This window comes from Dunckerocampus dactyliophorus, chromosome 7, assembly GCF_027744805.1.
Source record: "Dunckerocampus dactyliophorus isolate RoL2022-P2 chromosome 7, RoL_Ddac_1.1, whole genome shotgun sequence".
Lineage (NCBI taxonomy): Eukaryota > Metazoa > Chordata > Actinopteri > Syngnathiformes > Syngnathidae > Dunckerocampus > Dunckerocampus dactyliophorus.
Genome location: NC_072825.1, coordinates 19,943,968 through 19,970,543, shown reverse-complemented (window position 1 = coordinate 19,970,543; position 26,576 = coordinate 19,943,968). Strand labels below are relative to the sequence as shown.

General features: G+C 42.5%; 2 protein-coding genes across 6 annotated transcripts in view; one reads left to right on the top strand and one right to left on the bottom strand.

The window, feature by feature from the left end:
- Positions 1-2,942: 2,942 nt before the first annotated feature.
- The window catches only part of mrs2 (magnesium transporter MRS2), a 32,032-nt gene continuing 8,398 nt past the window's right edge, over positions 2,943-26,576 (bottom strand). The window contains exons 7-13 of one of the 3 annotated variants that reach the window (XM_054781462.1): positions 24,627-24,743; positions 24,095-24,164; positions 23,163-23,245; positions 19,746-19,863; positions 19,553-19,666; positions 18,991-19,077; positions 2,943-3,083 (exon numbers count right to left, since the gene is read on the bottom strand). In XM_054781462.1, the coding sequence (XP_054637437.1) occupies positions 19,018-19,077; positions 19,553-19,666; positions 19,746-19,863; positions 23,163-23,245; positions 24,095-24,164; positions 24,627-24,743 (562 nt within the window). In that variant the 3' untranslated portion in view covers positions 2,943-3,083; positions 18,991-19,017. Of the gene's footprint in view, positions 3,084-7,710; positions 19,078-19,552; positions 19,667-19,745; positions 19,864-23,162; positions 23,246-24,094; positions 24,165-24,626; positions 24,744-26,576 lie in introns of those variants that run through there. The other 2 variants (XM_054781461.1, XR_008572008.1) reach the window with 2 other exon arrangements.
- Positions 4,531-17,542, top strand: cep85 (centrosomal protein 85). Of its 3 annotated transcripts, none has more exons than XM_054781452.1 (14): positions 4,538-4,641; positions 5,610-5,666; positions 5,778-5,912; positions 9,004-9,779; positions 10,923-11,050; positions 11,204-11,321; positions 11,415-11,600; positions 11,863-12,015; positions 12,096-12,250; positions 12,593-12,710; positions 13,375-13,425; positions 13,495-13,602; positions 13,675-13,918; positions 15,880-17,538. In XM_054781452.1, the coding sequence occupies exons 2-14, from the start codon at positions 5,627-5,629 to the stop codon at positions 16,041-16,043; spliced, it is 2,376 nt and encodes a 791-aa protein (XP_054637427.1). In that variant the 5' UTR covers positions 4,538-4,641; positions 5,610-5,626; the 3' UTR covers positions 16,044-17,538. The 3 variants fall into 3 exon arrangements, with proteins under 3 accessions (XP_054637426.1, XP_054637427.1, XP_054637428.1); XM_054781453.1 differs by lacking the exon at positions 4,538-4,641 and adding an exon at positions 4,736-4,960 and having other exon boundaries at positions 15,880-17,539; XM_054781451.1 differs by having other exon boundaries at positions 4,531-4,641; positions 5,610-5,912; positions 15,880-17,542.

Below are 26,576 nucleotides of genomic sequence, written 5' to 3'. Positions count from 1 at the left end.
CCCACTCCCGTATCAGAAGCGTCAACCTCAACAGAAAATTGTAAGTTAGGATCAGGATGTACCAGAACCGGAGCGGATGTAAACAATGTTTTGAGTGTGTTAAACGCAGAATTAGCCTCTGGGGTCCATACAAACGGAATTTTTGGTGATGTAAGCCTAGTCAGAGGTCCTGCTTTGCTGCTGAAATTACGTATGAATCGCCTGTAGAAGTTGGCGAACCCGAGGAACCTCTGCAAATGCTTCCTTGATTTAGGAGTAGGCCACTCGACCACCGCCTGGATCTTGGCGGGATCGGCACGCAGCTGACCCTTCTCCACAATGTACCCCAGAAATGGCACCGAAGTGGCGTGAAAGTCGCACTTCTCTGCCTTCACATAGAGCCTATTTTCCATTAATCGCTGGAGAACTAGTCGGACATGAGTGATGTGGTCTTGCAGATTCCTGGAAAAGATAAGTATGTCATCTAGATATACAAAACAGAATTGATTTATCATGTCGCTGAGGACGTCATTAATGAGGTTTTGGAACACCGCCGGGGCGTTCGTGAGCCCAAAAGGCATAACCAGATATTCGAAGTGCCCCAGCGGTGTGTTAAACGCGGTCTTCCACTCATCTCCATCCTTAATGCGTACCAGATGGTAGGCGTTGCGGAGGTCTAATTTTGAAAAAATGCGTGCTGAATGTAAGGCGGAAAAGGCAGAATCCATGAGTGGCAAAGAGTAGCTATTGCGGACAGTAATGCTATTGAGCCCCCGGTAGTCGATACAGGGCCGAAGGGATTTGTCCTTTTTGGCGACAAAGAAAAAACCCGCCCCAAGTGGCGAGGAAGAGGGTCGAATAAGACCGGCTGCTAGCGAAGAAGATATATATTCCTTGAGCGCCTTTTGTTCTGGAGTGGAAATGTTATACAATTTGGCGCTCGGAAAGGTGGCGTTAGGCAGTAATTCTATGGCACAGTCGTATGGTCGATGAGGGGGAAGTGTCTGAGCACGGTCCTTGCTGAACACTTGCTTTAAGTCGTGGTATTCGCTAGGAATACCTGTAAGATCTATCTCCTCCTCTGGGAAATTGAAAGAGGGAACATCGGACCGAGCCGAACGGAGGCAGTTAGCATGACAAAAGGGGCTCCAACTGGAGACGTGCAACTTGTTCCAATCTATGAGGGGATTGTGAAGCTTAAGCCAGGTTAGCCCCAAAACTAGTGGCGCGGACTGGGAGGGCATGACGTAAAAGCGGATGGTTTCGGAGTGATTACCTGAGAGATGGAGAGTAAGCGGTTCGGTTTGGTGTGTAATGGCCGCCAGGAAGCGCCTATCCAAAGACCAGACCTCTTTACTAGCAGGCAACTTAATCATACTGATATTATTTTTGAGAACAAACGCTGTGTCCAAAAAACAGTCATCAGCGCCCGAGTCAATAAGGGCGGCTATGTCAATGCTACTACCCTTGTTAATGACTATTCCCTTAATTAGAAGTCTCTTGAAGGGAACTTCCTCTGCTGTAGTGGCTGAGTTCTGGAGATACTCACAGCTCCCCATGACTGGGCTGTCCTCCGGAACAGGTTGGTTGCTCCTGGGTTTAAGCTTCGGCTCCGCTGCTGATCCAGGAGTCGATCCCTGGTGACGATGGGGTCGAATAGGGCATTGGAGGAGTCGATGCCCCGGATTACCGCAGTAGAGGCACAGGTCCAGCTTGCGACGACGTGCTCTTTCCTCGGCGGCGAGGCGTCGTCCTCCGAGTTGCATAGGAACCTCTGGCGGTGCGGCCACAGCGTCCCCGATGCCTGGTTCGAGCGTCTGTCCCTCCGGAGGAGGAAATGGTATCCTTGTCGGGATCGACACCCTGCCGTAGTATCCCTCCTTGGCGTACTCTCTCACCCTTTCCTTCATGCGATTCTCTAATTCAATAGCCAAGTTAATAAGGCCGTTGAGGGAAGTAGTGTTGTCCTTGGCGACTAACTCATCCTTAATGTGTGCGTCGAGTGCCTTGCGAAAAATACTTCGAAGGACGGTATCGGGATACCCACTCTCTACAGCGAGCACACGGAAGTCAATTGAAAAATCCGCCACCGGGCGTCCTCTCTGCTTCATATCTAATAGCTGACTAGCTGCTTCCATTCCCCGAATGGGGTGATGAAACACACATCTCATTTCTTCTAGGAACATAGGTAAGGAGGTGCGTATGGCAGGCATAGACGTGCTCGCCACCATAGCCCACGTAGCGGCTCTACCCGAGAGTAAACTCATTATGAACGCTACCTTAGATTGGTCCGATGAGTACGTGGTGGGTTGCTGGTCAAACACGAGGGAACACTGGTGTAAGAACTGGTTGCAGGAGTCCGAGTCTCCAGAGAAGCGAGAAGGGTGAGGAATATTTGGCTCACGCTGCTGATGAGGCACAGGTGCGTGTGCAGCTGCGCCATTAGGTGTATCCAAGGTGTGTGGGGACGTACCGACCTCTGGTGGCGGGTGAGAGGAGGTACTGGCAAGGCGCTGGTTTAGGGCATCCATTCCAGCGGATAGCACCGATATGGCCTCCATGATGCCTTGGAGAGACTTCTCGTGACCACCGACTAATTGGCCTTGATGCGCCAGGGCCGAGCGGAAGTGCTCCATGTCTGCGGGATCCATCTTGGCCAGATTGTTCTGTCACGGGTGGCAGAAGCCACAGCAGGAAAATTAGGATCCCAACGCAAGACTAGGACGACTTCAAAATACAAAATAAAGTTTAATAACAAAAAGAGTCCAAACAGGTAAAGTACAACAAAGGAAAATCCACTCTGGGTAACAAACATAAAACACTGACAGCAGAAGGCTGTCAGGAAAAAACTAGAAGTAACAACAGAAAAACGCTGAAGGCAAACCAACAGGAAAACACTAGTAAATACTGAGCAAGCAAGTACAAGTACAGGTAGCGGGCCAGAAAGCAGGGAAAAGGTAGTGGAGCCGGACTGAGCGGTAGCAAGGAACGGGAGGTCAGGAAGTACAATCTGGCCTTGAACAGACGCTGCTGCCTTGCTTAAGAGGAGTCCAGATTGCCCGCAGGTGCGCTCCGGCGTCTCCGCCCACGCCGGCTGAGGTGCACTGCGGACAAATGGCAGACAGGCGGCAGCAGAGCGACAGGCAAAGTGTGACAATATGTACTTTAAATTGAAAGAAAAAAAAAAACAATCAGTTTTTATGAGAAGTTTTGGGGCCCCTGGAAATCTCTGGGCCCTAGGCAATTGCCTGTGTTTGTCTAATGGTAAGCCCGCCCCTGCTTAAAAGACATGCAGTGCACCGTAAAAAAGCATTTGCCTCTATCCTCGTACAGTAGTTGCCCAAAAACAAAAATGTAACTTCTTCACACAATGCAGCATCTACTGTTTCTTGGAGGCAGGCACATAATTTCTGTACTAACACATTAATCTCACAATTTACACATTCATTCTGTCATATTTTACCAAACGTCGTGCCACATTAATTTACAACATTGTAGCCAAAAAAAGTTTCTAATTATAATAAATCCAAAATATGCCATGGCATTTGCATATAATGCAATAACTATGAACTATGGAATTTGGCCTCTACAGATGGCCCGTGTTACCTAATCCCGTATGCACCTTTGAAGTAGTCCAATATTAATTGTAGAATTGGTTCAAATTCATTATTGAGGTCACAAATTACATTGACCTTTGAAACTCCGAATATCCGTATGTGTGGCGCACGGCAATATGTGGTCACATTAAGTGCTGTATTTGTCATTTTTATTTGTATATTTGAGGAGTCAAGAGCCTTTATATGTCATTATGTGAGCGTTCATGTTAGGAGTTGCGTCTCCGTTTAACCACTAGGGGGCATTTCCGCCTCAGTGGACCAATTATGGTACACAGGCATAGTTCAGGCTTCAATCAGACAGAAGCGAGAGAAGGCAACAAACACATCGTGCAGCTCGATTTATCATTTCTGTGTTGTTTTACAGGACATAAGGCCTCTTACATATAGAAAACAAAATCTACGTATTACTTATTTGTGCGCTACACAATGATGACCAAGTGCTGTTGCTATTAAGGTTTTGCAACATCTTTTAATTCTGTGCTGATGTACATTCTTGATTGTTTCAAATTCATCATTGAGATCACAATAAACATTCGTTGCCAGATTGCACGTTTTTTTCCTAACCTATTGACATCGCTTTCCAATTGCCAAAATATTGGCAATATGCGACTTATGTATTCCACCATTAAAAAATGTAAAACTGTTATTAAGGTTCAACGGCATCTTTTTGTGTACAGGTTTTATTTGTAGGAGGTTGGTTCGATTTGAAGTTTTGCATCGCTATTTGTTCAAAGGATAACATTACTGTAAAATTGATAACATACCTTTTATCATAGGTAGAATACTTGCGACTCTTAAGAACATACATGTGTAAAATATGTATGAAACATGCAGTCTGTGGACGAATAAACTGAATGGGGCAGGCTTTAAAGGTTTTAGGAAAATAAGCAGAACAGATGCTGCTGACGGGCGATGCTGTGACTTTAAACAAGCGCCCACGTTGCCCTCGTCTGCTTTGTCTGCCATCAGAGCGTTCAGTTGCGAGTGCGGATGCTTTCCGTTTCGGCTGAGATTTGTAATTTACTACATTGATGAGCAGCGACAGGTAATGCTTCGTTATCACGTTTGACACCGTCGCAAGTTAACCCGTGGGCGAATATGCCAGTTAAGCCAGTGTTTTAGCGGCAATGTTGATAAACAGGAGGAGGTGCTGAGGTGCGAGAACATTTGGTTAGCTGCTAGCTGTAGCATGTTAGCTGTAGCATTTTGGACGGAAGCAGGTTTGTCATGGATTAAGGAGATTAAAATGTTAACGCTCCAGGGCATTACCATTGTCTACATTACTGGGAGATAGCATGACTAATTGTCGTATGGAAGTTGTCTTTGCTTAGGTCGTTGCATTTATTCAGCCAGGACTCTTTTTAGTAAGTACATTTTGACACAGGTAACGAGGGCTAGCCGTAAGTCTTAATCGTTTTTGTTCGAGTGAGACACACATTTTCTTTATGAATTAACTAGATAGGCACCAGTAAAGAAGATTAGATTAGCGTAATCACACTGATGACTGCGTCTGTCCACGAGGGGGTATTAATATTTGTTCACCCTTAAGTCTTTTGGGGGCATACATGTTTGGAAAAGCTATTATGTAACGGTACATAGCGTTCATGTTGTTATTTTGGTTGATGAGGTTATTGGGTCATGTTGAGACACAGCAGCTGGATAGTACACTTGACAGTCATTACAAATATACAACGAAGCTTCTGCTTAATATAATTATATCAATATGTGAAGTACGGCAACAGCAAAGGGAATCGACCAAAAACACCAACCACAGTAAACGGATAAAATGGGGAAATGCTCCAAATGACAAATACTGCACTCACATAAAGGCGGTATTTTACTGTCGTATTTGTCATATTGTGCTTTTGCGTTTTTGGTTTTGGATCATTTCTGTGTTTGGAGCATTAAGATGTTGCTATGCGGTTTCCCCTATTGGCTAAAATCTTGACGCTTACTTAATGTCAGTTTCTTCCATATGCTTTCCTTTCTGTAACCTTTCCTGTCATCTTTCAGGGCACGTTGTGTATGGAATGACAACCTCACAGAGATACGCTGAATCCAAACCACCTGGTAGGCTTGACACTTGCTCTTCAACTGCACGACACTCCTTTCACGTTCCCATTCCGCATGTTGTTGATGTTCACTTCTATTGCCAATGTCCCGTTGGCAAATGCACATTAGCCCGGTTTGCTGACATGGAATGGCCGGTGACGCAACCCGTGTCGGAGAAGTTTCTGAGTCATTTTGGCTGCCGGCCTGGAACGTCAACCAGTGGGGACACTGGTCTTTGCACCTCAGCACTGGACAGCACAGAAGGTGACTTAAACTTATTCTTTCTTCTATGGGTGTGTTTTTTTGCAGTTCTTTGATGCAATATCAATAGACCACAATAGTCACAGTGACCTTGAACTAAAAGACTCAAAGGTCCCTCTGGTTGCTGTAGAAATGTACTTTTAAAACCGTAGCACAGTGTCACTGTGTTTGGTGTCACTGAAATACCCTGTAACCACGGAAAAAGCCCTCAAGTTCTTGTTCTGGACCGCACAGATGGAGTCCCGGGTCTCCATGACAACAGTTTTGCTTTCATTTGCACTTTGGGCTATGACAACAATGTCTTGTCTTTTCATGTCCTTTTAGCATTCAGTGTGTTAAGTGGACATATATTAGTCAGCAAGAGAGATGGAAAAGACGCTTTTTATTATTAGCCCTTAACCTGGTTAGCACATCAGTCTGCGAGCTTCTGTTAACATTCTTCTACCTCTCAGCTCCCCCATATTGGTGGTTTTGATGTCACCGTGAAAAAGCTTTATTATCGGTTCTGTGATGCTCGTCGTGTTAATGCTGTCATTCGCCATGATGCTTTCAGCTACAAGCTCTTTATGTGCTGACTAAAATTGGGTGGAATATTTAATTCATGGCATTGTTGGTTTTATTGTAATCATCACCCTTGGGCTTTTTGTCCTCGCTGTTACACACTGAGCCAAAGTCTCACGAGATTGAGTGATGTTAAAGAAAACTTTGGTTGAACTAAAATTGTGACATTTATTTGCTTTCTTTGCTTTAAGAGCCCAAATATGAAATGATTTAAATAATACATTCAATTGTTTTCTTTGTTGTTGACTGGAAAGAGGGTACATAGCAAGAGCTCTTTTTTGTTTCTTTTTGTTGAAAAAAAACAAACAAACTGCTTTTATTGTATGGAAGAATAATGCAATTAGTGAATATTGAATACAGGAAGTAAACAAACGTGATGTGAAACGGAGAGGGGGTAGGATTAAATCCTCCTACTCTTTTTCGGACAGGTGGACTTGTGAATTGTAACATGAAGCATTTCAGTGTAAACTGTAAGCATGTTAACTTTGGACTCCACTTTTTCTGAACGTCATAAAAACAGAATTCTTTGGATGAGTAAAGTTTAGTTTAAGAAAACGGTAGTGCAGCTCCTCATTGTAATGATGAAGTGTTGGGTTTGCCACGGTATGTGGATGTGTCAGTGTCAGATGTAATATCTGCTTTCCCCTTCTTGCACATCTCTATTTAGTTATGTCACAATGGTTGAACATGATGTTGCTCTTGGAGCAGCCACTTAAAGTGACACTAAAGCCTAGCAACATGACAATTAAGTCCAAATTTAGCCTCAGTAAAGACCTGTTGCAAACGAAACGGCACGTTGCAGGATGTGAATGGAAATGAAACTCTAGAAAACCTTAGAAAGTTCTTTGTGTACTTTTTTGTTGTATTTTCAATTGCAGATGCCTTGAGTTTGCCTTAAATGGATAGTTCGGATTTTTTGACATGAAGTTGTATGACATCCCCATCAGCATTTTCGTCCAATAACAGCGACTCACCCCCCACTTGGGCTCCTAAGTCCAGTTCTGGTCAGATTTCTGTGATGAAGAACGTAGTTTCGCTTAGTTGCTGGGGACAATTAAGTAAAGAGTTTGGCTTCTAAAAACAATATGCCTTCAAAAGATTAAAACATTTGAATCACAAAAATGCCTTTTCAAAAACTCAAACCTCACAAAACGCTCAGCATTATCTGTCTCCCGCTGTGTCCCTGCGCACTGTTGCCTGTGCGTTCATGTGACGAAGACGCTCGCATCTTCTTCCGCTGTGGAACACATACGTAAACAAGATGGCCACAGAAGTAGATGCGAGCGTCTTTGTCACATACACATGAACGCACAGGCGACAATGCGCAGGAATACGGCGGGAGACAAATATATAACGCCAAGCATTTTGTGAGGTCTGATTTTTTTTAAAAAGGGGCATTTTTGTAGCTGAACAAGTGGGGGGGTAAGTCGCTGTTATTGGACTACAATGCTGATGGGATGTCATACAACTTCATGTGAAATATCCGAACAATCCCTTTAAGTGTGTGTGTGTGTGTGTGTGTGTGTGTGTGTTACAGTTACAGGTAACTATAATGATGTTATATAATTTGCAAAGGAAGGAATGCCTGCTGCGAGGATACAAGAGTAGTTTCAACTTGTTCTAGCCAGTCTTGACTCAGGAACCCTTGAGGCCTATTTTGCATTTAACGTTGAAAGCCTTTCATTTTCCACTCTTTTCGTCGTCGTTATACTTTTACGCTGATTGTGAATATTGTCTGGTTTGTGGAAGCTGTGGTTCGTACAAGTCAACAACAAAAACACTTCAAATGTGGATGCGCACATGTGATGTGAGGGGAGGAGGAAAGGTGCTTAAATAAGCGTCACCCGCAGATCACTCTGTAACTTGAGAGGTGGGCTATAAATACCCTTAACCTTTCCTGTGTGTTCCTAGTTGGATGTATTTGCTCAGTGTTCAGTACTGGCTGCTTGGGCTGTTGGTCAGGACAATACGCTTTTGCACACAAGGCCTGTCCCGCTGCGTTGCTGTCAGCTGGGCTTCTTGGAGTGATTCACTGTTGCTGCGAAATGCAAGTCTCAGACTTCTGCTTGGATTTAAAGTGTCCTGCTGCTCAGCTAGGCTGGGCATTAAAATGCACCAGGGACTAATGGGCTTGTTGCTTTGGAAAGACTGCCTGGTTTCAAGACTTGAACAGGTATCTGCTTTGTAATGTTATCGTGTCGCAATCATTTGTGCTTATGTAATAAGATCAAGACATTTTTGGGTGTGTACATGAGTAATTTGAGGGTGTTTTTACAAAATGTCCTTGTCTTGCATTGCATGTAACCACAGCATCGTCATACAAGCCTCACCAAAGCATATTCAGTGAAACCTATGTTTAATAGTGACACCTTTTTGTTTATTTGAGCTGGAGGGTGGATTATTCAACAACAAAGTAGGCCACCCACAGACCCTGCAGTGTTGTCTGTGTTGTACTGATCTTCCTCTGTACATCTGTATATGGAACAGTGAGATAATGTGTTGCTAATTTTACCCTTTTTTAATTGGGTTGCAGATTTCTGCAGTTCTAGGAGCAGCTCCGCTTTCCAGCCCATTCGCAGTCAGATACCTATACCAACAGCACATGTCATGCCATCCACGGCCGGAGCCTTGGCCTCAAAGCCCCAGGCAAATGTCCAGGAGGACTCTTTGTCTTCTGTGGAGGCTAACAGGTCTTCCTCGATGTCTAGAACCTCAAGTAGCTCCACCTCCAAATCATCGTCTCTCTCCAAGTCAGCATCATCTCCCAACCTGGATGCTCAGACCGCAATGGGAAGCGATCCTGCTGGGCCAAAGCCAGACTGCTTGAGCCGGTATCGAAGCCTCGTCAATGGGCTGGATCACTCGCTTTTCCCTATGGACCAGGGCCAGAGGTTTGACACTCCCGCAGTGGAACCTACCCTAAATCAGTCAGTCCTTTTGGGGAGCTTAAACCCTGATGTCAGACTCCGATTACAGACTACAGGGATTAGAGACAACCCAGACTGTGTGTCGGAGGCTTACAGAGGAAGTATGGATCACAGCTATAAAGTTCTCCCTGAGGCCAGACCTGGCGTTCCCAACCCCGGCGATCCGTCCAGTCCGAGGGCCATTCAGCCTGGTGGGGCTGGACCTGCTGGTGTTTATGCAAGCCCACTGAGCCTGCAGACGCAGGCTCTCTTGAGGGACCATGCGGGCACCAAAGCTTACGACCCGTTACGCCAGGACAGATGTGGTGAACTATCAAGCTGGCAGCAACAACATCATAAGCAGCAGATGGAAAGTTTACGTCTGCGCATGGAACAAATGCAGGTATGTTTTCATTCTATGGTGCAACCCCTTTGGTCTTTCAAAACCGATGCTGTTATTGTTTCTGTGATCAGCACGAGGAAAATGAATCCAGTGGGACACGCTTGTTTTTGGAACAGAAAAGTGGGACAGAAATTGGGTTCCTGACAGAGATGGTCATTGGAAAACTAGACTATACAAAGCCTGGAGGCATACAGACACATTGGCCTATTTTAAAAGCAGAACGTAAGACAAATAAAAATCCCTAGAATTAGATTTATATTTGGTTTCATAAAATGGCTGGAAATGTCATTGTTCCCATAGGTTTGTTTGTTTTATGTTCTAAATGAGTTCTTCCGTAAATGTTGTGGGTGGTCATCCCCATTGTGTACAGTAATCTCTCGTTTATCAAGGTCAATTGGTTACAGACCTGACTGTGATAAGTACATTTCCACAAAGTAGGATTCCTTATTTAGAAGTTGAATATTTTTGTAGTTGGAGCATAGAATACCTGTTTACAACTTTATAAATACCTTTTTGAACATTATTAGAGCCCTCTGGCCATGAAATAACACCCCTATGATCACCTTAATACTCGTATTAACCAGTTTAGTAGACATAACAACAGAAAATAAGGCATGTAAGACACATAAATTAGACTTGGGTTCAGAGTTGAGTTTCAGCTTGGTTTGGGTTACGGCCGCAACAGTAGCTTGTGTTTTTAATTTTTATTAGAGATTCTTGTGCCAGTTGTGAGATCATTCAAGCCTACCATAAAAGCCTGTCATTCCGGTGATCAAGTCTGGTGCTCAAGTCTCACTGAACATTACAGTAACATTACTGACTCCTTGTGACTAATGTAGAGTACTCTATATAATGTCTTTGAATGCTTCTTCCGAATGTGTTATTTGTATTTTACTTCATTTAGCCATTTTTATGCTTAAATGCAAAATTTTGGGCAAAAAATACATAGAACATATCAACATAGAACGTAGTCAATATTCTTTGACTAATAATAGGCCGTAGTCAACCACGAAACGGAAATGATTTATTAATTTATTTAGAAAAACCGGATAGAGTGAAGCCGCAAAATTCGAAGCACGATTTGGTGAGGGATGACTGTATTTATGTATGATATAAAGTCTTTTCATTGTCTCTCGGTCCCAGATGAGTGCTGGAGTGGGGCCCTACCCGTCTTTGTATCCAGCAGCCATGCACACAGAATCTGGCAAGTTGGACGCTCTGGTAAAAGCCAGTGAAGGTCTGCTAAAGGAGAAGGAGCTTATAATAGAGCGGCAAGTGTTTCCACTCATCTTTAACCATACCTCCTTTTAGCTGTCCTAAGTTGTAGCTCCCAACTCTTTATGTTTAGAGCTAAATAAAAATGTGTAAAGATGGGGTAATTGTTGACTGTTCATGTGTGATGATTTGATTTGTTGTTTGTGCAGACAAAAGCAGCATATGACTCAGTTGGAACAGCGTTTGAGGGAAAGCGAGCTGCAAGTCCATGGAGCCTTCCTGGGCCGAGGTGCTCCCTTTGGGGATATGTGTTTACTACGGTTGCAGGTTAGTAGCGTGCAAATCGAACTGCAAACCCCGTGTTCTCACATGCTGCACTTCCGTAGGCACCTCACAGCCACTCACATGACAATGTTACAGGAAGCGCAGCGGGAAAACGCGTTCCTGAGGGCACAGTTTGCAGAGCGAACAGACTGCGCCGCTCTGGAAAAGGCGGAGGCCGAGCGTAGGCTGGGTGCAGTGGAGGCTGAGACGCGGCGGCTGACTGACAGCCTGAAAGAGACGTGTGAGAGGCACACAGAAGAGATGAAGAAACAGGAAGAGAGGGTGTGTGTGTGTTTGCACTTTTTAACTTCCTTAATGTGTTTCGCAAGCTTGTAAACCACAAGAGGTTATGAAAAAAAGATGTGCAGTTCACAATGAATTGATATTTATCCGTTGAGTCCTGCTGTAATTTCTGTTTAAAGGAAGATCTTGAAGTCCTCTCAATGTGTAGATGAAATGTTACATTGAAATGCTACAAAGAAGTAGCTCACTTCTTTGACATAATTGGAGAAGAAGGTCAATGACCCTACCAACGACTGTGCAGATTCGGAGTAGAGACAAGCATATCAACAACTTGAAGAAAAAGTGTCAGAAGGAGACAGAGCTCAAGCGAGAGAACCAGCAGCGTATTGAAACTCTAGAGCGCTACTTGGCCGATCTGCCCACAATGGAGGACTACCAGAGCCAGAACAAGGAGGTGAGCGTGGTTGTGTGTTTTAATTGGGTGAAAAAAAACAAAACATTTATGAATCCTGATCTTTGCTCTTTGTGCCTTAGCTTCAGGATGCCGAGCAACAAACAGCTCAGCTACAAGAGAAAGTAAAAGAACTGGAGGCCTCTTTAGAAGCAACACGCTCACAACTACGAGAGAAGGATGCCCAGCTGGAGGAGCAGAAGCGAAGGGAGAGAGACCTGCTGACCACTATTACCGAGTATGCATGCAAGCACAAATACATCCAGTACATATTGCATAGTTTCCATGTTCTCCCTGTGCGTGTGTGGGTTTTCTCCGCGTACTCCGATTTCCTCCCACATTCCAAAAAAGGTTAGGTTAAATGGCCACTCTATAATTGTCTGAATGGGAGTGTGAATGATTGTTTGCCTGCGATTGGATGGCGACCAGTCCAGGGTGTACCCCGCCTTTCGCCCAGTCAGCTGGGGTAGGCTCCAGCTTACCCCCGCGACCCTAATAAGGATAAGTGGCATAGAAAATAGATGGACATATTGCATATACATTACTGTCCTCAAATCTATGCGCCATGCATCTTCCTCAGTATGCAACAGCGGGTGCAACAGGGCCTTGAAGATGGAGCCCGACTTCCCTCTCTGGATATGGAGAAACTCAGAGGAGAGAACAACACTTTAAGAGAGGAGCAGCAACGACTCAAAAAGGTGTGCTGGTTTTTCAAATCAAACATTTCTATGGAAAACGACTTTTTGCAGGTTGATAGGCTTTACACGCTTGACTAGTGCAGTTAAATAAACCGATAAGCGATCACCAGGCAACTATTTGCGGGAGCAATATGTCTACTTAAAGAACAAAAAAAGCATTTTTAACCAGTTTTGACAGTTTGCGCCATGTCCCAAACATCAATGACCTCTTGAGGGTAATGACGGACTAGCACATAGATTGTACATAGACATAGATTGTAGCTGCTTTGTTTTTTTTTTTGTCTGTTTCATGCCAAAAAAAAGTTCCACGCCACTGACCTGTTTAATTCAAAATATTGTAAATAGTGTCTGACGTCATTCAATGTGACGTAAGCCCAAATTGCAGGTTTGCAGAAAGCAATGGACTCATTTACTCTGCAAAGTCAGAAACAATCTAAGTGAATGAATTAGTTGTCTCCATCATAAAACCTTTAACTGTACAGCCAAAGTAACATTTTTACATACTTAACTCTTGTAAACACTGTATAATAAAACAAAACTCAGACACAATAAAGCAAAAGCAGAACGGTCTTTGCTGAGTGACACCGCCATCTAGTAGTGCGTTATAGGTACTGCTGGAATTACCAAGTCATGTCTGTCAATAAAATGCTATTTTTATCTGCAGGTTATTGAGAAGCAGCACATGATGATGGAGCAGCTCAGCTCTCAGATCCAGGTAACTGATGACATCATCATTGTGCTTCTTCTCATCATCTCTTAACCCTTTATGTATTTTCTTCTGCAGGCTTTGGAGGTGCAGATGTCCCAGGAAGAGAACACTTCCCAGGCTCTGAGAGAGGATGTGTTGGCCAAAGAGCAGAACATGTCAGAGCTCCACATAGCCATGAAAGAGGTCAGATAGCTGGATATAAACCAAGTTATTTTTTCAATCCAATAACATTTGCTCTCCAACACCGTCTTCCAGCTCTCTGCCCAAAACCAGGAACTTATGGAGCAGAACCTGACCCTGCAGGAGCAGATAGGCAATTCAGAACAGAAGAATGCCAACCAGGCCTCCTCCACCCTGCAGCCAGCTGGTGCTCGCCTGACACAGAGGCTCCATGAGGAGATTGCTACCTGCCTCAGTGACCTGCGCTCCCTGTGCAGCATTTTGACCCAAAGGGCTCAGGGACAAGACCCCAACCTCTCACTGCTGCTTGGCCTCACATGTAAGCTTCATTTAAGCCTTCTACACTCTTGAGTAACTACACAGGTCACTGGTGTGCGAGAGACCGAAAGAAAAGCTGTGACTCAGTTGATGGTTTTCATGCATCTCTCAACCCCGAAAATAAATATACAGGTACTACCCAAAAAATTAGAATATCAAGTAAAAGTTGCTTTATTTTGGCAATTTAACATAAAAGATGAAACCAACTGATTTTATTGAGCCGTTACATGCAAATTGACATTTCTCAAGCAGTTCCTTGTTGTAACTTTGCTGATTAAGATTTTCATCTTCTTAAAACCACAAACCCACAAACTCAGAAAATTAGAATACTGTGAAAAGCTTCAGTTTTGTAGGTTCAAAGAGTCAAATTCTAATCAGGCAAGTAATCCAAAACACCTGCAAAAGGGTCTTGAGCCTTTCAAAAGTCTGTCTTAGGTTGGCTCCGAAGAGTTCAGACATGGGGAAGACTGCTGATCTGACAGTTGTGCAGAAAACTCTCATTGACTTGAAAGTCAATGAGAATTGAAAGTGGACAGTCAAGTGGAAGGAAGAAGTGTGGTAGAAAACGGTGTACAAGCAGGAGAGATGACCGCAGGCTGGAGAGGGTGGTCAGAAAAGGGCCATTCAAAAGTGGGGGAACTTCATAAGGAGTGAACCGATGCTGGAGTTGTTGCTTCAAGAGAAACAACACGCAGGCGGATGCTGGACATGGGCTTCAAATGTCGAATTCCTGTTGTCTAACCTCTCTCAATAGTAATCAACGCCAGAGGCACCTTCCCTGGGCAAGAGAAAAGAAGGACTGGTCTGTTGCCCAGTGGGTAAAAGTCCTCTTTTCTGATTAGAGCAAGTTGTGCACCTCATTTGGCAACAAAGGTCCCAGAGTCTGGAGGAAGACTGGAGAAGAGCACGATAGAAGATGCATGAAGTCCAGTGTTAGGTTTCCCCAGTCTGTGATGACTTGGGCATCCATGTCAGCTGCTGGTGTTGGTACTCTGTGCTTCATGAAGTCAAACATAACCACAGCCGTCTACCAGGACATTTTAGAGCACTTCATGCTTGCTTCAGTAGAACAGCTTTATGGAGATGCAGACTTCATCTTCCAGCAGGACTTGGCACCTGCTCACAGTGGTAAAAGTACAAAGTCCTGGTTCAACGACCATAGGATTACCATGTTTGATTGGCCTGCAAACTCACCTGACTTGAACCCCATAGAAAATCTGTGGGTCATTGTCAAGAGAAAACTGTACGGGAAGAGACCAAACAATAAAGAGCAGCTAAAGCCACAACTGAAGCATGCTGGTCTTCCATAATCCCTGAGATATGCCACAAACTGATAGCATCCATGCCACGCCGGATGAAGGCAGTTATTCGGGCAAAAGGGGCCTCAACCAAGTACTAAATACAGGTGCAAGAGTTTAGCTTTGGAGGCCTCACATTTTTGTATTTAAAACCCTTTTTTACATTGACTTTATGTAATATTCTAATTTTGTGAGTTTTTGAATTTGAGTTTTTTTAAGCTGCAAGACCTGATCAGCAAAATCCATAGAAATAAAAACTTGAAATATATTGATTTGCATATTATTTGTTTATATAATATGTCAAATTCACCTTTTAAGTTGAACTGCAGAAATACAACAACCTTTTCAAGATATTCTAATTTTCTGAGTAGTACCTGTACTGCCTTTTAAGTTAACTACTATGTAATAAAAATGAAATGGTGTAAAACTACTTACCAACTAAATGTAGTAATTTTATTAAACAAAAAAATCTTATTTACGCAACAACATATTTCTATCTCTACATGGTCGCACTAGAACATTTCTGGCGTGCAATGGAGAGACTGCATTAATGATGTGAAAAACTTGCCATATTTTTTTTTACACACAATTATGGTCAACTGTGGGTGTGTAAGTGACAATACTTAGAATAGAATTTAAAAATATGTCCCGTTTGTCTTCTCAGCACCCATACCGGTGTCCGAGCAGGACGAGGACTGGATGAATCCAGAGGTGCTACACAAGAAGCTGCTTGAAGCGCAGCAGCTGCGTGGTGACGTGGAAGAGTTACGGAACGTAATATTGGACCGCTACGCCCAAGACATGGGTGACACCTGCATCACCCAATAACTTGGTTCCATTGCGCCTCAGGAGCATCTCAAACGTAAATCAGGATGTGAAGCCTCGTTAGTGAATGTCACGAGGAGAACGACTGGCTTTTCATATCCTTGCAATGAGGACAAAAGAAAGCCCTGATGATTTGATGTGTGTGTCTTCCTACATGACAGTCCAAGGGCTAACACAAAATAACTTACCTCTAATACTTGATCCTTGAATATTGTCTTTTTATTTTTTTTTATGTGATAGACGATCATTTACCAAACATGTCTTAAACTTGTGTATGAAAGTCCCTGAACTCCTTAATTTATTCAACTATAGATTTCCCTCTTTTGGGGGGAATGATTGACAAAGCGGTTGACAATCAACTGAACATATTGTTATACGTGTTGTCCTAGCGATGTTAGCACCGTGCCATGATTTAGAATGGTGAAGCGTGGAACATCTGCAACGCTGTGAGGAGGTAGAAGACTCAGAAGCAAACCAGCACTCTTGACACCATCAGGCCTTCAAACCTACCAAAGAAAGCTGGTCCTGATAAGTCCAAATGTTGGTGGCTGCTCCCTTCAATTCCCACCCGGACCTTTGCTGTAGACCTGCTTGTCCCTAAACACCACTAGGTGCCTTCCATTCTTGTTGACTCATTTTAGACCAATCAAAGGCTAGCTCTTCCAGTATGACATTTAGTCCAGTCCATACATTCCTTGACTCTGAATGTAGCATGTAGCGTGTTAGATGCTAGTATGGCGTTCATTAAGATGTGTTAGCTCCATGTTGATATTTAAGGCTGACTCACTGTTGACGTATGACTGAGAAACAGTATTGACGTGCAGTATTCATGTGGCCCTCATAACAACATTAATAATGTGCAAAAGGTTCCCTGAAGTGTTTGTTTTGTTAGTTCAACTGGATCATCGTATGTTTTATCTGAATCTCATGTGAGCAAGATGTATGGGATAGCTGGATCACTCCATAGACAACTGACAGTTTTCCTGAATAAAATGAAACAGTAAGCCATTTTAATAACACTTGATGAGGAAACAAAAAGGGATTCTTTTTCTTACACAATTATGCAACAAATGACCAGGATACAAGCCATTTCATGGGACCTTTTTGACCTGAACTAGCACAAAATGAAGCTTTGGAAAGTCAGGCTCTGCATGCCTTAACATTTCAAATGATTTTCAAAAGGGAGAAAATGTTTATCTTCATACTTTGTATTTCCATATTTTAGTAATAAAGCTTGAGTTTTTTTTAAGTGTGCTTTACTTTGTGTTTTAACTCTCAAAATATCTTAAGTATGTACAGTACAGGCCAAACATTTGGACACACAACACAGCTGATGGTCCCAACCCCATTAAAAAGCCATAATTCCACGTGTTTGTTCATAGTTTTGATGCCTTCAGCGAGAATCTACAATGTAAATAGTCATAAAAATAAAGAAAACGCGGTCTGTCCAAACGTTTGTACTGTATCTTTTCAGCTGTTTTGTCAGGTCCATGTTGCTGCCGTCGCCACTTTTTGGGTGTGGAGGGTCAGGAAATCATCTACACCCAAACATTTCTTGATTTTCAACTGTTTAGTCAGGTCTAACCCTGTTGTAAAATTGTTGTTTCAGGCCACTGTCACAGCCTCTTTCTGGAATAGTTGGACAATTTGACAGGTACAGACAAGTTCGTAGTTTTTTTGTGTCAGGAAGGTGCAGAAACCCTCAACACCAGTGCCTGGTCGGACCCAAACATGTTTTGTCAGACCGTTCCTGTCGCAAAATCTTTTTTTTTCCCAAGCCACTGCCATGAACCTGAACAAGCAATTTTCAGATGGTTTGTTAGGTCCAAATGTCAATTTTTTTGCTCGTTTTTTTGGGAAACCTTCCACACGCACACTAATGGACCCTGCACGACCCAAAAATAGACGAAAATTGAATTTTTCTGAGTTGTCATTCCTCCGCCGTTTTACCTTCCTGTCCCAAACCAGGGCTTTCAGGTTCCTGCCATGATAAAGGCTTCCTGGTAGCGTCACATTGAAATATTCCTATCCAAGAGCATTAGATCCATCTGACATTTTCAGTTCATTTTTTTTTTGGTCTTTCTTTTTTTTTTTGGTCTTTCTTTTTTTTTTGTCGTTATCATTATTTACACCTTTACAGTATACACCGTGTTGATATTAGGCCACACCCTTCTTCATTACATGCACATACCAGAAAATGGTTCAATAAAACAAGCTTCCACGGTGATATTGTTAAAGTGTGCATAGACATGTTGGTAAATAGTCTTTCACTTGTATAGCGCGTTTCCACCTCCTGCAAGGCACTCAAAGCGCTTTGACACTATTAGCACATTTACCGACTGATGACGCAGCATCAGGAGCAACTGGGGGTTCAAGTATCTTGCCCAAGGATATACTTCAACAAGATCACGGGAGGACGGAGGATTGAACCAGCAACCTTCAGGACCACTCTACCATCTGAACCATGCCACCCCCTGTTAAACTTGTAAACTGTATTCTAACAACACACACAAATCACTCCCATAAATACTGTAAATGATTGGACTGAAACTAAGCCACCTAAACTTAAGCTTTATTGTGAACCATTTTGTCACAAGGGAAAAGATGTAGCTGTAAAATAAATATCTGTCATACATGACTCAGTGGATGTAAAATGCTAAGGAATCATGAATCAATCGTGAATAGCATCTGAAATTAATTTAGTCTTCCTGTCATGATGCCACACACAAAACAGGCACAGTCTTACGTCCATCATTATGACAGAGCCGCATGTAGCGCATCGATCCACTCCTCAAGAAGCAGTGATTACTGCGTGACACTCTTGGCCCAAGAGTTAAATGCACACCGACTGTGTGCCTCGAGAACATCCAATCAAGCCAAGTCGCTTGGTCAGGTGTGAGCAGACATGTTTTGAGCACTGATGGAGAATGCGGGAGGTCATTCTACCAACCTTCAAACCTGTCCCAGGTTGGTGGCATCATCTGACTCCAGGTTTCACGTCCGACACTTTCAGATTTCTCTTCCAAACTGGAGGAATCTGTGTCACAAACCGGGAAAATGACAGTTAGGATGGATCTGATCCGTCTTTAAGATACATAGTGACTTTTAAGGACATACACATTAAAAAGTGAGAAATCTTAAGTTGAGTAGTTCTCTGTTGTAAAGACTACTGGTTGAGAAGCGGAATACGGTCCCACAGCAGTGTGGGAGCAGCATGAGGACAAGGTTCTTCCACACACACTACTGAGGCGTCTTGACTGGTGCCAATATGTCTTCCTTATTACTGATTTCTTCAATCATCCAATTCACCAAACAAATTAATAGCAACAGGAGATTAAGCTTTTTGGCAGAGGCGGTGAATATTTGGTATTTTAGTTTATTTTAAACATGCTTAAAGGTACATTAAGTACATCACGTTTATTAACATTCCCGGATGCCACAAATACATGATACAGACAAACAGTATTGTTTAGAACCATTGTATATGGGGTGATGGAGTGTGAGTGTATTACTGGTGGAAGTAATGCAGGCTCCAGGTGTCGTCCCAGGAAGGACAGCAGTCGCCTCCAAATCAAGCCGCTGCCCAGGAACATGAATCCTGTAACCAGCCAGAAAACACGAGGGTCCTGGAAATATAAACACAAACATGTACCATACTATCCAAAAAAAAAAAAAAAAAGGGGTCCAAAAGGCAGACAGTCTCACCTCTTCAAAAGATGACTCCAAGTTCATTCCGAAGGCCACCCCAATGAGGCCAAATAAGGAGAGTGAGAAGGTTCCCATGGTTAGTTGCAGGTTCAACCGCATCATCACATTTCGATGGCTAGAACACACAAACAATGGTGTGGTGTCATTTGGACCACATTGTCAAAGAATGGAACATTCCAAAAACTTTAACACATTGTTTATTGAGATCAATAAAGGACAGTGGAACCTCCAAAAGTGTTACAATTAGGAGTTCAACCACATTTTTCATCAAATATGCCTTAAAAGTCAAAGAAAGCATGGAAACCATCATTCAGCATTTAAAGCGGTTGCTCTGCTCAACCTTCCGTAGTAGTTCCCAAATGGCTCCCTTACACCCATCTTACACCCATCTGGGTACTTTTAGGAAAAAGCAGAGAGCTTGTTTTGAAAATGTCTTTCAACGTTACATTTTCTGTTGTTTGCTAATTTCTTTCCACATATCTAGAACACGGGTGGGTAAGCCAGCGTCATTGGTAGTGAAGGCAAAGGAATATATCAATTCGGAATTAAACTCTCTTTCTTTTTAGGGGCGTATTCATGGTTATGGATAGCTTACCAAGGGGGTAGAACACTGTCAAGACGTCTTTTTCGTGTCTCACTGATTGAACACACTGACCCCTTGCCTCTTCCCTTGCTCATCCAAATCAGCAGTCAGACCACAGTGTAGATGCATTCACGGCCTGGCGGTGAGTCGGATATTTCAAACTCTTTTGAAAAACGCACATTTCCTCTATTTCGGTGTTATAATAAAAAAAATTAAATCAAATTAAATCAGCATGGGAACCGCAACAAGGAGGTCTAAGAGCCACATGCAGCTCCGGAACCGCAGGTTACCGACCACTGACATAGGCGGAAGAACACGTAGGTGCGTGTTGCTACAATGAGGAAGGCCAATGTCAACTTTTGTTCTTTTTCATTAACTTTTTGCCCTTCATTATGTCTCCCAAGCGTACGGCATACTCTTCTGATGGAAGGAAAAGGAAAGCCATCACCAAGACAGCACCAAATAAAATAAGACATGGTAAAATGGTCAGAAAGTGAAGAAATGCCGACCAACACTGTCTGCATGCTTGGTCTAAGCCGTTCGACGGTCGCAACCATCATGAAGGCAAAAGAGGGCATCTTTGGAAGGATCCTCTACTCTGAAATGGACAGAATAAGACGTACTGGGGTCATTATTGAGTCTTCCTCCTCCCGATTAACCTTGCTCACCCTCTATTGTAACGTCCCTTACAATGTGCAAGACAACCACAGGGATAAAAGGTAAGGAGTCGTTTAATATTTTTATTACTGTATTTATTAGGGATGCTCCGATCAATATCTGCTGATTTCCGTAAAAAACACGTGATTGGCGTATGCAGTTAAACGCCTTGCAAAGCCGATCACAAAACCCGATTGGTGTGCGGCGACAATTCCTACATGTCAGCTGTGTCATGTAAGGTTGCCAACTCCTCAGTAAGAAAAGTAGCTATTGGCTGTCTTAGAAGTCGCTAGATGATGTCATCGGCTATTTTGCACATTGCGCATGCGTGATTCATGGATGCGCAGAGCTCCACTATACCCTCAGCGTGACGCGGAAGTTGACTGTGCACTGTTGGCTTGTGACTGCTTTGGGGGCGGGACGGACCTCTCAGTGACAACAGAAACTGCAGAACAATACGTGCTTTCACTGTTAAGCCCCCGAATACCAGAAAACTCTAACGACACCAGAAAAAATTGCTAGATTTGTTGCTAATCTCTTTTGAGACAATATGTCGCAGTGAGTGTTTGGAATGTCGACAAATTTAGCAACAAAATCGGCAAGCTGACAACACTGCACGTCTCCTATTGAGACTCCAACCGATGCCAGCGTCTTTGATCACTCCCTTAGCAAACCTATTGCAGCTCGACTAATGTTGCATCTTTGTTTACACGCTTGGCCTAGCTGTCGCTGGCTGTATTTTGCACTGGCGGCACCTAGCTAGAGTTATCCGCCAAGCTTCTGGCATTCGGATTCCAAATGTGACTTTTTACCATAGTGCCATTTTGTTTTTAAAACAAACAAGCAATGTGGTTAGTTCGGAGCTGGTGTTTGTCCCACAGGGAAGCGACTAGTGTATATCACGTTCATGGGGTACGTATTAACTTTTTCCAAGTGTCACTGAACAACTTTACTCTCTTGTTGTTATTATACTAATTATGTCTTGTCCTCAAAACACTATTAGTGTGTGGTTGTTTAATGAACATAAACACATAGTGTCACCATCATAAGTCTGGACATACTATCACAGAGGTCTCCTATCTCGCCAGCTGATTCTGAGTAGCTCACAAAGGGTCAAAGTATATTTGCTTCAATTCTTAATGGTTTTTTTATTACAACTGTTGAATTCAGACTTTATGCCCTTATACAATGACAAATGACCACAAAATAGCATAAAGATGATGGCCACGCTGTTGCTGCTTGGTAAATAAAAGTAGTGTTCAATTTAAATATCGCAAATCATAAATAAAACACAAATACTTGACAGCTCTAATAGTGATGAAAGTTGGGGACCCCTGCAACCTGGACACTCAATTTATTCTCTTTTAAGTTGAGCAGGACATATTTCTATTTAACAAAGATATTTATTTCTTTGATTTTATTCTATTAATTTTGTTGTGTTGAGCAAAACAATTATTATTGAACAGTTTATTTCCCAATCGTATTACTCCAAAACATGCATCAAATTAAATTCAGGTTTGTGTCAAATTTACAAAAATAATTTCATACAAAGGCAAAAAAAGACAATCCGTCCAAAAGTAATTTTTTAAATAATTACCTGTTTGCCAGAGGGCGTTGGAATTGTCTAACAGGGTCCCCCACCAATACCACTGATCATAAATAAACTGAAAAATGTACATTTAATCCATGGGATCGGTATTGGCCAATCTCACTCATGGATGATTGGTATTGGAATCGGCAGCATAAAACACTGATCAGAGCATCCCTAGTAGTTATATGTCTGTCATGTGTTCTGTGTATAGCATGAATGACTTAGTGTTAAAATAGGTATAATATAGATATCAGGTCCGACTTTCAGTATAAATCGACTTATAATGCCATCGTAGGAACAGAACTCGTTAGTACTACTCCTGTAGTTCTACTTTATTTTAGTTTTGTTATCAAGTTGTTGATTATAAATTTCAAAATGACACAAAAAATTGCCTGTACAGTTGTAACGTTGTTATGACGGCAATAATTTAAGCCTGGAACTAATTACAGTAATTCACTTTACATGATTTCCTATTGACATTAGCTAGATATTAGAACTTACATGTCAACCTGTGTCACGGAACAGACTGTGTTCCATTACGGAGGTTCCACTGTACATTAAAATACAGTATAATATACTGTACCTGTCCAGATTGATAAAGATGACGCTCTCTGAGTCATCTATCAAGCCTTTCAGCTCCCTGGCCTTGTTCCCCAGCTCCTCAGCCTGCATGGGCCAGTATACGCACAGTGTGACAAGGCAGCAAGGTACAAACCCTGATCATTGACACTTTTTAAAAAAGTTATCAGTGGTTCCATTACATACATTAACTTATTTGTGGCGGCCGCCATGAATAAAAATTTAGACCGCCACAAACAGATTTGGCACTACCTGTTCGCCCTCGCTCATAAACACACCATAATTGGACCTGTCATTTCAACTCTGTACAGTGGATGGCATCGTTACTCTGCGTCTTAACACACCATATACGTAGCAGGACGGACCAGTGTTGCCAAGTTAGGAAGGTATTTAGCGAGCATTCAGACCCCTCTTGATTGTGTTTTTCACTCTTGTATTTTCAAAACAAACAATCTAGTGACTTTTTCTGGTCTTATCGGGCACTTTTAGAGACACTAACAGGAAAGTACGTATCGTCCTTCTCAATGAGCAGTGGGTTCTGCCCCGCCTCTAAAAGCACTCACAGGCGGCTCCATCTTGCTTGCGAAATAAAAACACACACACAAAAAAGCAACGGAAGTTCAATTGTATTTTTAGAAACATATTTGCTTTTCATGATTTTTGCTCACTTTTTATGCCTCTGCTGCAGCGTCCATAAAAATTACATGCACAAGTCATGGCCAATTATGCAATTATGTCACCCCTGGTGCCATCAAATTAGATACTGTAAATTGTAGTCCCGGGGGAAACACTGATTAGAACATTATTTGGTATATTAGCAGTGTTTATCAAACCGTAAACATACTAGTCTTTCATTTTATCATAAGCGCAAACCTCTTGTTTTGGTATCATTGTCACCAATGTTGGTTTCTACAGGCTTCAGATGAGTACTCTTACCTGCATGTAATAATTATCCAACAAAAGCTCCATCTCCTCTGCGTGGTCAATCCCCAAACTGCTCTCCTCACTAGAAAGATAAACCTTTACTCAAAAAATGAATGTAGTTTATTATACAACAAAAACTATAGTACTGTATTTGCTTGATGAACCTCAGAGGTGCTTCAATGAACCAAATGACTTGAATGAAGATGTTATAAAACGAAATCTTATGATATATGACATGTCACATGATAGTCCTAAATCTACTGGCAGAGAAATAAATAATGCATTAAAAACAGGTAAGACAGTAATTCATTGCAGTCTGTGTATGCTATGAGTCAGTACATTCAATAAAACTGTAAAAAAAAATCAAAATCATAACGAACAGTTGAGGCAAAAAAATAATAGTTAAAAATAATTTGAATTTGTTAATAATTGAATAAGTTGTTTAGAGATATTCACGCAAAAGATCCCGGTAACTTCTAGCATAATCTAAAGCATTGTAATCCAATGCAATGAGAAAGAAATACAAGAGGTGTGTGTGACATACAACATTCTCGGGTCTGTCCACTTGGTGAGACACATTTCTTCAATGATTTCGTCCTCATCCAAAATCTTCAACACGGAATCCTTAAACACCTTAATGTCTGTCTCTAGTTCTGATAAACTGTAACAAGAGTTTTGACACACACACACAAAGACAGCGGGGGAGACACATGAGAAAACAATTGCGTCCATCATGTAGATGAATTCTGTACTCAAGTGGAAGACAAATGATACTTAAACAAGCTCACTTAAAGAAGACCACAATAACATCTCATATTCTCCAGGCCATTTTCATCATGGTTAGTGCAATTTGGCTTTTCTGACAATAATGTCAAAGTGAAAACAGATTTTTACAAACTGGTGTCAAAAATAGTAAATTAAATTAAAATTACTAAATTAAAGTGACTAACCTAATTCAACAGAGATCCAGGGAGTTGCCACCTACAGTGTCATGGTTAGTGAAATGGAGTTCACCTGAGTACAGTTTGATTGTATAGATTGTAGTATACAAACACGTGACTGGGAGGTCCAGTCTCTGGTTCAATAGTATTGCTGCTACAACTGCAACATGAAGACAAAGGAACACTCCATGCAACTCAGACAAAATGTAATTAGGACCGCAGCTGGCCACAAGAAGATTTCCAACTCACTAGGCATCCCATGTTCGGTTAAATCCATAATTGAGAAATGGAAATATATGGCATTTTTCTAAATCTGCCTAGAGCTGGCCATCCTCACAAACTGAGCGATCAAGCAGGAAGAAGACTGGTGAGGGAGGCCACCAAGATGCCAACTACCACTCTGAAAAATTTAAGAGCTTCAGCGGCCCCGATGGGAGAGACTGTACATGCAATAAATGTTGCACGGGTTCTTCACCATTTATAGCTGTATGAGAAAATGGCAAAGAGAAAGCCACTATTGAAAAAGATCACATGAACTCTCCCTAGGAATTTGTCCAAATGAAGTTTTTTGGTTTGAGACAAAAATGTAGCTATTTGGTCATCAGACGAGACGCTGTGTTTGACGAACACCAAACGCTACACATTGCCACAAACATACGATCTGCACCCTGAATTGCACGGTGATGGAAACATCATTTTGTGGGGATGCTTCTCAGCAGCAGGCCCTGTAAGGCTCATGAGTGGAGTGGAACATGAACGCAGAAAAATATTGGCAAATCCTGGACGATAATCTGTTTCAACCTGCAGGAGAAACAAGACAACAACCCCAATCATAGTGCCAAAGCCACACAGAACTAGTTTAAATATAACCAGGTAAACGTTCTGGAGTGGTCAAGTAAAGGCCAGATCTCAGTTCAATCAAGAAGTTGCGGGTGAATTTGAAAAGAGCTGTTCACCCCTAAGCCTGAGCAAGCCTGAGCTGTTTTGGGAAGAAGGAAGAATGGGGGAAAATTGCTGTGTCCGGTGTGACATATGCACACAAACTCAGCACTGTGATTGCAGCCAAAGGAGCATCCACGTGCGTGGGTTTTCTCCGGGTACTCCGGTTTTCTCCCACATTCCAAAAACATGCATGTTAGGTTAATTGGAGACTCTAAATTGTCCATAGGTATGAATGGTTGTTTGTCTATATGTGCCCTGCGATTGGCTGGCGACCAGTCCAGGGTGCACCCTGCCTGTCGCCTGAAGTCCGTTGGGATAGGCTCTAGCATGCTCCTGCGACCCTAATGAGGAGAAGCGGCACAGCAAATGGGTGGATGGATGACACAAATTAGTAAAAAATCTGTTTTCACTTTGGAAGCCCTTTTTTGTGCAAATTCTCATCAGTGATTTAATTTATTGAAAGCAATCAAAGGCTGAAGCATTCAAGGGATGAATGCTTTTTATAGGCACTGCCTTTATGTCTTGGATTTTGATTTCATTTGTTTATTTGTTGTATAAAACAGTTTACATGCAGTGAGCATTCACATAATGATCATAATACAAAGATGGTA